Raw genomic sequence first — 14,995 nt, 5'->3', positions numbered from 1 at the left:
GATTACAGGAGTTTGAATGAAGGAGACAGAGGCATACTAAAAAGTAACTGATGATTAATCACGGGAGAAATGAGCATCATGAAGCAAAAGCTTTAGACTTTATACTGTTAGAGATCAGTGACTTATACCTTTCCTTTTTTATAACTTGTTATTGAAACATCTGTATTCTATTTATGTATAATTAAATAAATCAATATCATACTATTTGATACCTTTCTACAAATTGGACACATGTAACCAACAGCCAGATCCCTTTCTCATGCCTTTTCTAGCCACTAACCCCCAAACAAAAGTTAGTAACTATCTTGACTTCTAATACTGCACATTAATTTTACCTGTTTTTAATAATAGCTATGTATATTCTTGCCTAGACTCTTTGGCTCAACCTTATGCTGTGTGCTTACTGTGTTCATTCATTTTCATGGTTTCATGTACCCCATTATGTGAATAAAGTAGTTTATTTATTTGTTCCATTGTTGCTGGGCGTTAGGGTAAGTTTTCAGTGTGGGGCTATTATGAATAGTGCTCTTGTGAATATTTCTGTTCATGTCTTTTAAATGAATGTATATATCAAGGAGTGGAATTGCTGGGTTGTGGAGTATCCAGACTCTCCGAAGTTAATGCAAAACAGTTCTCCAAAGCAGGTGTTCTAGTTTATACCTCCATTCACAGTGTGCAAGAGTTTCCAGTTACTGTTATTGTATGTCCTAGGCAACACTTGGAATTTTGACCTTTTTATAGTAGTTATCTTCTTTTCATATTGAAGTGAAGAAATTGAGACTCAGATAAGTGAAACTGTCTGTCCAAGACCAGGCTTAGTTCTGAGAATACAAGTCTTTGCAGTTCAAATTTAAGCACTTATTTCCTTCTCTTTAAATGGTAGGGACTTGTGCAAAAGAAGACCAAAGTCACACTTGATATATGTATCTAAGGAAGATGACAGAGCAGCAATTTGGTTTTATTTAATCTGAATTTAAAGTAGTTTTTTGGGGCGCCTGGGTGGCTCAGTGGGTTAAGCCGCTGCCTTCGGCTCAGGTCATGATCTCAGGGTCCTGGGATCAAGTCCCACATCGGGCTCTCTGCTCAGCAGGGAGCCTGCTTCCTCCTCTCTCTCTGCCTTCCTCTCTGCCTACTTGTGATCTCTCTCTGTCGAATAAATAAATAAAATCTTTAAAAAAAATAAAAAAATAAAGTAGTTTTTTGGACATTAGTTTCAGGGTCAGTAAGCAATAATAATTTAAACACACAGCTAGGATGTACATTTAAATTCTCACCTATCTATTAAAAAAAGATTGTAGATGTTAATCTAAGATTAATATTAGCAAGCTAATTTTGGAAGAAGCCACTTAAAGGTGACTTTTTATATGCCCTTCTGGTTCACGGTTATGGCCAGAGGGGTATCAGGGTCACCAAGAATAATTTGGAGGTTGCCAAGGACTTGTTTTAAAGTGTTTTCAAGTCTGACCGAGAACTCTGACATTGTCGCGGAGGGGGAAATTAAGAAAACAAAAGAGTAATAGGAATGAGATCGGAGGTAATGAAGGACTGTAGTCAAAAGCTTAGATTTTATCCCAAGTCCAAAGGGGAGACATTGGAGATTTTATGTAATGGAATGCTACATCTGATTTACATTATTTAGAGAATCATTTGGGCTGCTGTGTGAAGAACAGATCAGGGATGGAATTTTCTGAAAAGACATAAATGGAAACGGGGGTGCCTGGGTGGCTCAGTGGGTTAAAGCCTCTGCGTTTGGCTCAGGTCTTGATCCCAGGGTCCTGGGATCCAGGGTCCTGGGATCAAGCCCCACATTGGGCTCTCTGCTCATCAGGGAGCCTGCTTCCCTTCCTCTCTTTGCCTGCCTCTTTGCCTACTTCTGATCTCTGTCAAATAAATAAATAAAATCTTAAAAAACAAAAATGGAAACAGGGAGACAAATGGAAGTTTTGCCATGATCACAGAAATGTATGATTGTGCTTGTTCTAAGGTAGTTATTGGTGAAGGTAATGAAAAGTGGATGGATAATGTCTGTCTTTTGACTTATTGATGGATTTGTTATGGTAGTTGAGAGAAAGGAACATATAAAAGGTAACTTAGGTTCTTGGCAGAGCAACTAGGTAGAGGATAGTTCATTTTACTTTGAAGGTGAAGAGAGACAAATACATCTAAGAGTGGCAATCGAGTTGGCCATGTTAAATTAAAATGCCTAGTAGACATTTACATGGAGCTATGTAGCAGGCAGTGGACGTGTATATGAATGCCCATTGCTCTATATTACCAAGTTCATCAAGAATTATTTTTTATTAAAAAATTATTTTTTATAAGCAGACATTTTTTTAAATAATTTAGTCATAAATTATTCAAGTCCCAGTTCACATTCTTTCATAATTACTCAGGTCTTCTGGTTTGTCTGATACACATTGCAATATTTCCTCCACCTTGACATTTGTTTTTAATTTTAATGGTATATTTTGGCATTGAAGGAGTATCTTAGTTTTATATAGTCATATTATGATTTCTTTTTAATTTTATTTTCAAAGATGTTACTTATTTATTTGACAGAGAGAACACAAGCAGAGAGAGTGGAAGGCAGAGGGAAAGGGAGAAGCAGGCTCCCCACCGAGGAGAGAGCCCAACAAAGGGCTAGGTCTCAGGACCCTGGGATCATGACCTAAGCTAAAGACAAATGCTTAACCAACTGAGCCACCCAGGTGTCCCCATATTATGATTTCTTTTGTTTTTACCTGTGTTTGCATCCTTTAAAAGATCTTTTCAACCTTAGATTAGGAAATAGTCCCCCTATAAATTTTTTTAGTTCTTAGGTGATTTTAGTTTTATATCTTTAATCTATTTAAGTTTTATTTTGGTTTATAATGTAAATAATAAATTCATTTTCCTCCCAAAAAATAGCTCTAGGTTCACTATCATTTACTAAATAGTCTGTTTTTTTTTCCCCCACTGGCCAAAAATTGGGTAGTTTGAGCATCAAAATGAGTAAGTGTAATTCATTAAGTCACTTAGAGTTCATAGAAAGCTATGAATTCATAATAATACTAAAAATATAACAAATGTAACACAGAAAAAATAAAGCAAAACTCATTGAACATGATTATACATTTTTATGCCATCAACTCATTATCCTGAAAATTGATTGTTGTAAAAACTTGGAAACAAAAACATTTATCCTGCCTCACAGAATCCAAATTCTTGATGCTGAAAAACATTGCTGAAATTTTGTTAAGAGGTTTAACCGTGCTAAGATTTAAATATATTCATTATTTTGCTTTGAGTTTTTTTTTCAAGATTTCTTTAAATTGAGCTGCCCAATTAAAACCATTCTGTTTCCAAGTCAGGTTCAAATTTTTTCATATTCTTACTTATTCAGTATGTTAAAATCCTATATGTAGCATAGTACATTGTATTCATGCTCGTTATATTGTTCTTTTGTTTGTTTTGTTTTAAATTGCTTTTTCAGCAGTATCCTGGTATGAACCAGCTGTCCTCCAGTCTGGGAGGTCTGAGTCTTCAGAGTTCTCCACAACCAGAAAGTCTGAGACCTATAAACCTCACCCAGGAGAGGAATATTTTACCCGTGATTCCTGTTTGGGCTCCTGTACCGAACTTAAACTTAGACCTCAAAAAATTAAACTGTAGCCCAGAGTAAGTATTTATTTTATGATCTTTAGTAACACTTTGTCAGAAATGTTTGACTTTCAAAACTAGTAAAAGTGATATATTAATTCCTTGATTGGAAGTTTTGTTAATGGGGAATTTTCCACTTTACTTTGTACAGAAGTTCTAGCTATAAAATTCATTTTAGGTCCTGTTCCTGCCTCTATCTCTCCATCAATCCTATTCCCTATCACCTAATGCAAGGGAAATTTTTTTTTGAGTGAAGGAATCAGGAACCCAGATCCAACTCTATTTTTCTTAAATTTCTTTTTCCTTACTTATCACCAGTAATAACTTTTGATGTCTTTTAAATAAGGTGGAATCTTTAAAAATGTATGCCCTTCGATCTCTGCTTTAAAAAGGACACTGACTTCACTTAACATAACCCCAAGAACAGGTTTAAATGGTTTATCTCTGAGTTTCCTTTTTCCACGCAGCATAGAATGTAAGATCATTACCTTATCCAGTCTGGATTTAAATTTGGATGTCCTTTCTTAAATATTTCCTCACCTCATGGAGAAGGTTAGCTGACTGTTGGCATCTGGTGGCCACCAAACCCCAGTGTTTCCTCCTGGTGGATGAGTTAGTTCTGCCACGCACCTCATAGTACCTTCAAAACCAAGCCTTCTCCTTTGTTGTGTGCTTTCAATACTTCTTTCTCCTGAGAGTAGAATATTCCTACGCACCCAGATGCTTCCTAGAAAACATCTTTCTGCTCCTTATAAAGTAAACTCTGATTCACAGAACATGTGTCTTCTTCCTCGCATTAGGAGAATTAGTGTTCCTCTTTACAGCCAATGTTTTTTTTATTAGGGCAGTAGTTTTCTGGCTTGTTAAGAAAACTGTAAACTTCTCTTTTTTCAGTCAAAATCTTATGTAGATTTCCAATACAGAAACAAGAAAATGGAGTTCTTTCTGCCACACACTATGACCAACCCCCATCAGTGCCTGAGGCAGTGTCAAGATCATTGCTGTGAAAATGTATAATCATTGATCCTAAGAGGAAAACAGCTGCCCATTCCTATGAATATAAGTTGCTGTCAGGTCTATGAGTATGTGGATTTTGGCCTTCTATTTTGAAAGATTAGGCATTGCCTAAGTAGGTGAATATAGTGTTTATATATGTCATAGATAGTGGATGGTGTATGCTTCTACTCAGTTATGTGTTTTCTGTGAAAGTCCCTCTCTTACCAAAATAGCAATGCATAGTATTTGGGAGTGTAGACTTTACAGTTGGATGGACTCAGGTTCTTACCATGGTTCCACTGATGAGTAGCTGTAAGACTCTACAAATTTCTTAACAAATTTTCAATATTGTCAGTTGTGAAACAGGAATAATAATTGTGCCTACATATAAAGGTAAATCATTTATTCAATAAATATTTACTGAATGCCTTCTAAATTAAGGGTCAGGCACTGTTTCTAGATGCCAGGAATGAACCAGTAAACAGAGTTCCCTATCTCTTGCAACCTTTATCCTATTAGGGAAGACATACTATGAACAGTCAAAATGTCTAAGTTAACCATCATACATTATACACCATCTGTGTAATGTAATGTCAGAATATTACTGTGAAGTAGGGAGTAGTGAGGCCAGTAGAGGTTGACTGTATTCAGTTGAGCAGTCAGAACAGGTTTTCCCAAAGAATTAACACTGAGTGGAGATCTGAATGAAGGGTGAGAGCAAACCACATGACTCTGGGAAGCAAGTGCCAAGCATGTGCAAGCTACATAAGCAGCAAATGCAGAAGTCATGAAGCAGGGATCATCTTAGTGTTCGAGGAATGCCACCAGCCTGGAGTCCAAATGTGTCTGGGTATCTCGACATAGTGTGAGCTGCTCTTCTTAAAATTTCCTTTCCTGGTTTCCAGTACTTCTCCTGCTTACCTCTTTGCCCCTTTATTGATTCTGTGTCTACTGACCTTAACTTATAACTTAGTAAGTTATAAACACTAAATAAGTGAGTACTTAGTAAGTTATGAACACTTTCTCTAAGAGAGGGATAGTACTATGATGGCACAGAACAAAATGATGAATATCTCAAGTGGAGAAGACAGGGTACACAGCCAACTAAATCAAAGCAGACTAATGATACCATAGAAGCATAAACTGATCTCAGAGCACAGAGGAAGACATCGTTTCTTCTGACTTGTGATCGGAGGGAATGGTGATTTCAGAAGAAGCGGTAATTTTGATGGGTCTCAAAGTAAGAGACTCATCAAAGGACTTTCAGCAGGTGAAAAATGGATAGTAAAGCAGGAACAACATTATTAAAGATACAGACGTTTCCTGTTCACTTTTGTTTTCCTTTTCAGTCCTTCCTAATTTATATTCTACATGCTAGTGATGTTTTTTCCCAAATCTGGTGTACTTTCCCACCATGAAAATGTTGAGTCCTTAATTAGGGTTTTTGACCTATATTGTATATATGCCTGCTTAGTGTAATATGGAACTTCCTAGTTGTAGTTATATAACACCCAGACGATTTTCATTTATGCCCTTAAATTCTCTTGATTATCTGCATCTGTAGTATATATGTATTTTCTGATCTATATATGTATTTTCTGATCATTTTTTTTGCAGTTCATTTCGGTGTACTTTGACAAATATTCCGCAGACACAGGCTTTATTGAATAAAGCTAAGCTTCCTTTAGGACTGTTATTACATCCCTTCAGAGACTTGACGGTAAAGTAACATTTTTTAAATACTTGTGGGTACTGATGTGTGTTTTTATGTGTAGTGTGTTTTGACTATGTATTTTCTTGGAGATTTTTTCATCTTTTATCTTTTAAGTTAGAAATAATCATTTTTGTCAGTTCACCTCAGCAAACATTTTCTAACTACCTGCTTTGTAACAGGCCCTAACCAAGCACTGGTAAATACAAAGATAACGAAGTCATTGACCTTGCCCCTGAGAAATTTGTATCTAACAGGGGACAAAGATATAAAAAGAAATAACTACAGTACAGGGTAACTAATACATGTACCTAACCAAATTCTATGAGTTGCTTATAGGCAGGGAGTATAGTATAGTACTGGGTGCAGTAGCAGAGGTTTGTTAAGAGTGATGAGGTCCGAGCTGGACTTTGAAAGATCAATGGTTTTGGAAGTTGGAAAGGCCATTACAGTTACACCTTAGGCGTCTTTATTAAACATAAAGGTCGCACCAACGGTTGTCCACTTGAGTGTGGAGGAACTGTATGCTGGTTCCTAATTCTATGAAACAAATAACTTTTGTAATAATAAGTCCAAATGCTTCAGGTCTTCTGAATGAAAACATTTCTTAAATTTCCATAGTCTTTTGGTTTCATACTAAGCCTGCCGGATTTTTACATATAGTTCTGATATTTTATGCAAATATTATCTTTAAAATTTCTAAACTTCAGAAATTAAGTTTCTGCAGATACGTTTTATTTGTACTCTAAAAGGCGCATTACTCTCTCACATTTTTTTAATTACCGTGGTTTTCTACCCCTTTTAATGCTACTGAGTTTCTTTTGCTCTCATTCATCCGAAAAAATGTGTATAAACTACCCATTATGCTAGGTGCTGAGATACAAAGGCTAGTAAGCGTCCTCATGGAGCTAACTTGCGTACTAACTAGGATACATAGAAAGGAGCAGAGTGGATAGAAAATAAAATAATTATAAATGTGCAGTAAATACTTTGAATTTATTCACTTAGTAAATACTGTTTGATCACCTGTAATACTGTTTTAGCTATTATCTCTAAATCAAGATCGTTAATTTCCCATATACGTAGGTGAGAATTTTTGTCTAAACACAGATACCATCATGATACCTCCTGGAAGTATACACTAAATTGGCAACAGTAACTTTCTCTGTGCTGTAGAATTCTGGCCAATTCTTTATTTTCTCATAAGTATGATGTCATTACTTGTGTAATAAAAACTATGTATGTGAAAGAAATTGAATACAAACACATAATTATAATGTAGAGATAGGAAAAAAGTGCCAGAAGGAAATATACTAAAATGTTATCAGGGATTAATTCAGGGAGATAGAATAATATGATTTCTAAGTGTTTTTTTGTATTTTCTAAATTTCTTAAAAATGAATATAAACTTCCTTTCCCAAATCTTTTCTTTCCTTTTCCTTTTCCAGAAGCTCTCTGAAACAGATTTATAGGTTTATTTTAACATAGCATAATTTGTAATCTTTGCCCCCTCAGCACTTGAGAAGATCACTAAAATTACCAGCTTTTCAATGGTTTCTTTTTTTGTTAAGTTTAGCACCATAACATTTTCACCCTCTTAAAAAAACAACTCATTCAAATTAGGTGGGACTTCTGCCTTTCGTCATCTGAAACTGTCTCACGCACACAAAAATTTTTTTCCACGTATTTCTTTTAAAAGCTACACTGTGCTTGGTTCTTGTGGCCTTCGTCCCCGTTAGGACTGTGGCGGCCATCTAGTGCACAGTGCCTTATGCTCTGGGACTAGGTGCTGTCAGGCAGCAGACACAAAAACATTTCTATGTGGTATGTATTTCTTTCTCAATGGTGTTTCTGGAGGCTAGCTGATGAGCTCCGAATTAAATTATTTTCTTGGCCAATCAGGCTTTTCATATCAGTCAGTAACTTTTACTGCATTTGGTTTGGTGTTATCTTACTGTTTGTGACAGAGAAGACTTGATGGCTGCTTGTGTTGCTCCGCATATCACCGGATTTTATGAAAATGCTTCCATTTCAGAACACTGTTACGGTTTTCTGTTCTGTCTGTGGAGCAGAGGAGTTATGTGTTCCATTTTTACCCTGAAGTGCTTTTTTTCTGCTACAACATCTTTATTTTACTTCCTAGCAATTACCAGTGATAACGTCAAATACCATTGTGAGGTGCCGATCTTGTCGAACATATATCAACCCTTTTGTATCATTCATTGATCAACGGAGATGGAAATGCAATTTGTGCTATAGAGTTAATGACGGTGAGTTTCAGATTCTTAAAATAAGTGTGTCTAATATTGTTTTAAACATTTTGACATTTTTGGTCATTAGCTGGTCTCCATTGCTTTAAACACTTTCATGCCACTATTTATGCGAGAATATAGGCTAAGGACACTTGATCTTGGCTGGGGATGATTGATAATTAGGAGAGTGACAGTAACGGCAAAGTAAAAAAAATAGTCACAAAACAAGCAATGAAGGTCATGTAGACTAATTGTGCCATGTCTCTCTGTTATCCCCTTTAGTCATTTCTTAGGTCCTCTTAGTATAATTGCTTTCAAATTTGTGTTTCTGGGTTTTTTTCCGTGTCATGTGATACAGTAAACAGGACATAAGCCTAAGAAGCAAGGTTACCTGTGTCCTGGTTTCCTCATCTGATTTCACAATAAGTTTTTTTTTTATCTTGATATATTTTTAAAGAGTGTTTTTATCATTGGATGTTCACAGAACCATTGTAAACCTTATACAAATATTGATGGTAAAGATGTTTATTTCTTGGTATGCATATGTCTTGTTTAGTTACAAATTATGTTACTAAATTTGTACTGGATTTCTAATGTTTACCTAGTTCCTGAAGAATTTATGTATAATCCCCTTACTCGATCTTACGGAGAGCCTCATAAACGACCAGAAGTACAGAATTCAACTGTGGAGTTCATTGCTTCTTCAGATTACATGGTAACTGCTCAGTGTAAAAATTAGTCATGGGCTATAACTGTATTGTCATTTATAATTTGCTGTTGAGTGAATTCTTGGAAAGTTTGAGTTGTCTCCAGTATGAATTTTTTTTAAATAATGCTGGAAGTTTATACTTCACAAATAGAAAACTCTACATTTGTAAAGGTTACTTGATGTCCTAGAAGAATGCAGTTATATCAATAAGAAACATTAGTAGTTTTTTTAATGATAGGGACTATTTACAATATTGTTGCCATTTTGATTTAATTGCTGACATGAAATGAAAATAAATATTCTTTTACCATGTAATATTTAAGACCTTCAAACAGAAAAAATTTTCACGTTTTTGCCAAAAAGTGCAGTTTTCAGGCTCTTAAAGATATCACCATCTTACTGATTCATCCAGTACAGATATCAAGATAAATGGACAGTGACTTTAATTTTTCTTTTCCAGTTTATCATCAAATTCTACTTTTCTTTTGTTTTTCTTTTTTTTTTTTTTTAAGATTTTATTTATTTGAGAGAGAGAGCACAAGCAGGGGGGAGGGGAGAGGGAGAAGCAGACTCCCCATTGAGCAGGTAGACCATTGTGGGATTCATCACAGGACCCTGAGATCAAGACCTGAGCCACAGAAGCATGCTTAACACACTGAGCCACCCAGGCGCCCCCTACCTTCTCTTTAATTGTACTACAAGAGCTCATTCTTTTCCCTTTATAAAAACAAATTCTTGGCTTAAGTTCTGCTCATCTTCTTTATTATCTGCTCATTTTAAATGTATTTATAATAGCTTACACTTATTTCTTCAGTACCCTCGTCACTAATATTTGTTGTCTACAAAAATGGAAGGTGTTGCTAGTGCAGAAAGGTGAACAGAGACAGCTAATGTGTATTAAATTTCTGTTTGGCCCATTTCTTTCTTGGTTTTTGTAATTTTTATGGTCCTTTGCGTTCACTTTAGCATCTGCTCACTTAAACTACTATTTCCTTGTCTGTTTCCATATTAACTGTAGTAAACTCTTTTTTCTCTTGGGCATTTTTACTTTCAGCTTCTTACCTTCTTTACAACTTACATTCCCAACTCTGGCTAACTCTGTAGGATCTTAATCTAATTGAAATGGTAAAGCAAGAAGTTAATCTTTAACTTTTGTCATATGACCCATGTGATCCTTGGTCAGCATATTAAGAAAAAAAAGGATTTTCTATATCCTTTGAACTTTCTATAACAGTAATTTTCAAGCATACTTCAAAAAAGAGATAATAGTATAGTGAACTGTTATTTGCCCCTCACCAAGCTTCAACAGTTGTCAGCATTTTTCTAGATATATTTCATCTATCCCCAGTCCCACCTCAATATCCCCTCCCCTCACACCACCCTGGAATTTGTACATATCATTTAACCTATAAGTACTTCAGTATGTATCTCTAGCAGATAATGACTTAACATCCTTAGAATACCATCACAGGACTTCCTTTATACTTGGCATTTAACCGTTGGGATTTGGCCATGACCAGCTAACCCTAGAGCTAGTACTAATGGCTAGTACTATTGTCCAATTTTAAAAAGTAAATATTAAAAAAAACAGTGTTTTTCTGGATTAAGGAAGGGATAGAGGTGTTCATATTAAAAAAATAAACTCATGTTTTTCTTTGAAAGATGAATCTCAATCAACACTCTACCAGTAAACATTAGCCCATTTATTTAACCATTACTATGTAACAACTCCTTTTTTTTTTTTTTTTTAATTTAATTGAGAGAGAGCACACAAGCTGGGTTGGTATGAAGGGCAGAGGAGAGGGAGAGAATCTTAAGCAGGCTCCCGATGCAGAGCCTAATGCGGGGCTGGATCTCACAACCCAGAGATTATGACCTGAGTCAAAATCAAGAGTTGGACACTTAACCCACTGAGCCACCCGGCCGCACCTAACAACTGCCTTATTATGCTTAATCCATAACCAACTTTATAAGAAAAAAAGTTAAAGGAGTGTCATTTTCATTAGTACATAAGATCTAATAAAATGTCAGTCCTCCTATTTGTGTATTTTTTGTGTGTCACTTACTCAGTAAATATCCAGTAATAATAGTGTTATAAAAAGAATAAATTGTGCCTGCTAAATAAAGTACATTATTTTCATTCCTTTCAGCTTCGTCCTCCTCAACCTGCAGTTTACTTATTTGTTCTAGATGTATCTCATAACGCAGTAGAAGCTGGATATTTGACAATTTTGTGCCAGTCATTGTTAGAAAATCTAGACAAGTAAGAAATTTTTTTACTCATGATGTGTGTTTACAAATATATATAAATGTGAAGAGTTTATTAGCAATTTATGGAGTTAGTTTTTAATTACAGTTTGACTTCGTTTATCTCTCACTGCAAGAGTACTTCTTGTCCACCTCAGACTAAGGGTCCTGCTTCTTCGGTTACTGCACTTTATGACATGGTATCTGAATCATAAAATTGTTTTGTTTTGTTTTTAATTTTTTTATTTACTTGACAGAGATCACAAGTAGGCAGGGAGGCAGTCAGAAAGAGAGGAGGAGGCAGGCTCCCTGCTGAGCAGAGAGCCTAATGTGGGGTTCCATCCCAGGACCCTGAGATCATGACCTGAGCTGAAGGCAGAGGCTTTAACTCACTGAGCCACTCAGGCGCCCCTTCCTTTTAGTTTCTGCTGGTAACTTAGAGCTCTCATATTTTTATCCTTATTGAAGCATTTGCCCTGGTTTTAGTCACAGGTGCTTAATTCAGATAGAACTCTACCTGTGAGTGGCAATGGAAGACTGTGCAAAGAGATAGTTTTGAAACTGTAGAGTCAGCTTGCTGGAAGAGTGTGAGAATATATAGCCCTAGAAATAGGAGCCAGACCAATGAGTAACTATTTGTGAGTTAAATAAGCTATGCAAAACCAAAAGGACAAAATTGGGAATGGAAAATCACTTAAAACATGTATATATGTTTAATTAAGCAGAAAATAGAAGCATTAGGAAGGTTAAAAAAAAAAAGGTAACCTGTTTTTGGAAAGAGCTAGTGATAACAACATTGAGAAAGGAATTTGATGTGGAGCAACTCCAGCTCAATTCTGAATTTTGAGCTTGGAATAGAGTGGATACATAGTCTCCATTCTAATTGGTAACAAACTACCCTAATACTCATTGACCTTGGAAATTTCAGAGGAACAAAGAATTGTCTGTAAAAACATCATAAATTCTGACCTATATTGGCAAGCTAAATACTTGCATTACTTGGTGCATTCTGTTCTCTGAAGTGCTTTTTGACCTTGTTTGCAGACCATCTAACTAACTAGCCTGATCAGTCATGCATAATAGGAATAATGCTTCTTGTTTTGATGCACACTATTTTGGCATCCTCTAATATTCAAAAATTTTTTAAAATATTGCTAAAATATAATTATTATATATAAAATTATATAACAGCTGCTAATATAATTGGTGGTACATAGAAACATACCTTTTTAAGATGAGGCATCCAAATGAAATGGTAATTTATTCTTTTTTGCCAAGGCATTGACTTTTGAATACTGAGTTCTAACAGAAAACTTTTAAAAGGTTGATAATAGATAAAATGTCTTGATGTTCTTAAATGTGGTTTTTATTTAAAATCTCTACATTAAAATCTAATTTACTTTATATTGTTTTTTCTTGGAAGGTACTCATATGTCATTCTTCCCTTAAACTGTTTAAACTAGATACATTATTTTTGTAATATTAGAACTAAAAATATGAGTAGATTTTTAGTTAAAGGAGTGTGTTTTAGAGGAAAGTTAGCAAGAAATCTTTGGGGTTTTTTTGTTTTGTTTTGAGAGAGAGTGTGCTTGAAGGGGGCAGAGGAAGAGGAAAGAGAATCCCAAGCAGGCTCCACATACCCAGCGTGGAGCCCAACTTAGGGCTTGATCTCACGACCCTAAGATCATTGACCTGAGCCAAAATCAAGTCAGACACCTAACTGACTGAGCTACCCAGGCACCCCAGAAATCTTCAATTATCTAATCATTTCATTTTTAGTTTTGGTTTATTATTTATGGTTCAGTTTTCTGAAATACTAACTCTAAGCATGTACTTTCATCTGAAAATGGGATGTTTCATCCTTGGTCTTCTCTGATGTATGTTGGTTTAGGGAGGAATAACTTCCTGTCATCTGTGGAAAAGCACATGTAATTATTCTTAGACTTAGTTTACTATTTTATTATTTTTTAAAATAAAATATGCAACTGAAAACTTTGAATTTAAACTTGTCCTTTTTATCCTTAGGCTTCCTGGAGATTCACGAACAAGAATAGGATTTATGACCTTCGATAGCACTATTCATTTCTACAATTTACAAGAAGGATTATCACAGCCTCAAATGTTGATTGTGTCTGATATAGATGGTAAGCAGTGAGTAAGTCTTTCTAACTATAGATTTTGGAATTGAGGCTGTTTGACAGTATATCCTGTCATAATTCTGTAAGGATAATTTGTTGTACTTTGATATTTGTCTTAAAAAGTTTCCTGGAGGGGGTGGGGGGAGTTTCCTGGGGAAAAAAAATAGTTTCCTGGAAAATACTTCATTCTAAGTTTTTTATGCCCGTGTATGTACTTATACATGTGTGCACACACATATAAAGTGCATGCAGTTGTACTTTGATATTTGTCTTAAAAAGTTTTCTGGAGGGGGTGGGGGGAGTTTCCTGGAAAAAAAAAATAGTTTCCTGGAAAATACTTCATTCTAAGTTTTTTATGCCCGTGTATGTACTTATACATGTGTGCACACACATATAAAGTGTATGCAGAGTGAATATATAAGCTGTATTATGGTGCCCATTATTTATGGCCAGATAAAAACTAAGATTTTTAAATTGATGATACTCCTTTGACTTGATTTATCTGTTGATTGAAATAAATGTTCTTCCCTTTAGATGTTTTCCTACCTACACCGGATAGCTTACTTGTGAATCTATATGAGAGTAAAGAGGTGAGATAGATTTTTTTCTTAAAGTATGAAAATATTTCTTTTATTTCAACTGTTGACTGAAGTCTTACTGTTTACTTACTCTATTTGTTACATAGACGATATAGATAGCATATCTATTGACCTCTCAGTTTGCAGTCCCCCAAGATAGAGTGGTATATATTGTACTCCAGAATGTTTTAAAGAAGAAAATTTCCTTGCCCTCTCAGTAATTCAATTTTTAATCTTTGTTTTCCCAGCTTATAAAAGACTTATTGAATGCATTACCAAATATGTTCACCAATACAAGAGAAACACACAGTGCCCTTGGTCCTGCGCTTCAGGCTGCCTTTAAATTAATGTCTCCAACAGGTGGCCGTGTGTCTGTATTTCAGACACAGTTACCTTCCTTGGGTGCAGGACTTCTGCAATCCAGAGAAGACCCTAATCAGAGATCAAGCACAAAGGTATTGTATATTTGGTTTCTTAGTCATATTTAAGATGGTGTTTGTACCTCTATAGACGTGTGACTATTTGTTCATTCTTCTACTTTTCTATTTCATTAATAGTAGAAACTCTGCTGAGAAGGTTTAATCAGATTATTGTTTTGTGTTGTTTTAGTTCTTGGTTTGCAAGTCATAGAAATTTAGAGATCATTTCCACTAATCCTTTCATTTTACAGATGAGGAAAACAGATTAAACTTGCCAAAGGTTGAATAACTAATAGTAAAGATGTG

At 35.3% G+C, this 14,995-nt stretch overlaps 1 protein-coding gene across 6 annotated transcripts in view; it reads left to right on the top strand.

Moving 5' to 3' along the window:
* The window catches only part of SEC24B (SEC24 homolog B, COPII coat complex component), a 94,780-nt gene that overhangs the window by 63,471 nt on the left and 16,314 nt on the right, over window positions 1-14,995 (top strand). For 3 of the 6 annotated variants that reach the window (XM_013054000.2, XM_045085554.1, XM_013053997.2), the window contains 8 exons: window positions 3,476-3,657; window positions 6,253-6,355; window positions 8,490-8,616; window positions 9,204-9,313; window positions 11,458-11,570; window positions 13,580-13,698; window positions 14,227-14,282; window positions 14,519-14,725. In XM_013054000.2, coding sequence (XP_012909454.2) covers window positions 3,476-3,657; window positions 6,253-6,355; window positions 8,490-8,616; window positions 9,204-9,313; window positions 11,458-11,570; window positions 13,580-13,698; window positions 14,227-14,282; window positions 14,519-14,725 — 1,017 coding nt within the window. Of the gene's footprint in view, window positions 1-3,472; window positions 3,658-6,252; window positions 6,356-8,489; window positions 8,617-9,203; window positions 9,314-11,457; window positions 11,571-13,579; window positions 13,699-14,226; window positions 14,283-14,518; window positions 14,726-14,995 lie in introns of all 6 variants that reach the window. The other 3 variants (XM_013053996.2, XM_013053999.2, XM_013053998.2) reach the window with 1 other exon arrangement.

The sequence above is a fragment of the Mustela putorius genome, unplaced genomic scaffold, assembly GCF_011764305.1.
Source record: "Mustela putorius furo isolate JIRA1106 unplaced genomic scaffold, ASM1176430v1.1 tig00000868_pilon_pilon_pilon, whole genome shotgun sequence".
Lineage (NCBI taxonomy): Eukaryota > Metazoa > Chordata > Mammalia > Carnivora > Mustelidae > Mustela > Mustela putorius.
Note: the sequence above shows the minus strand (reverse complement) of the source record. Positions and strands in the feature narration are given on the sequence as shown.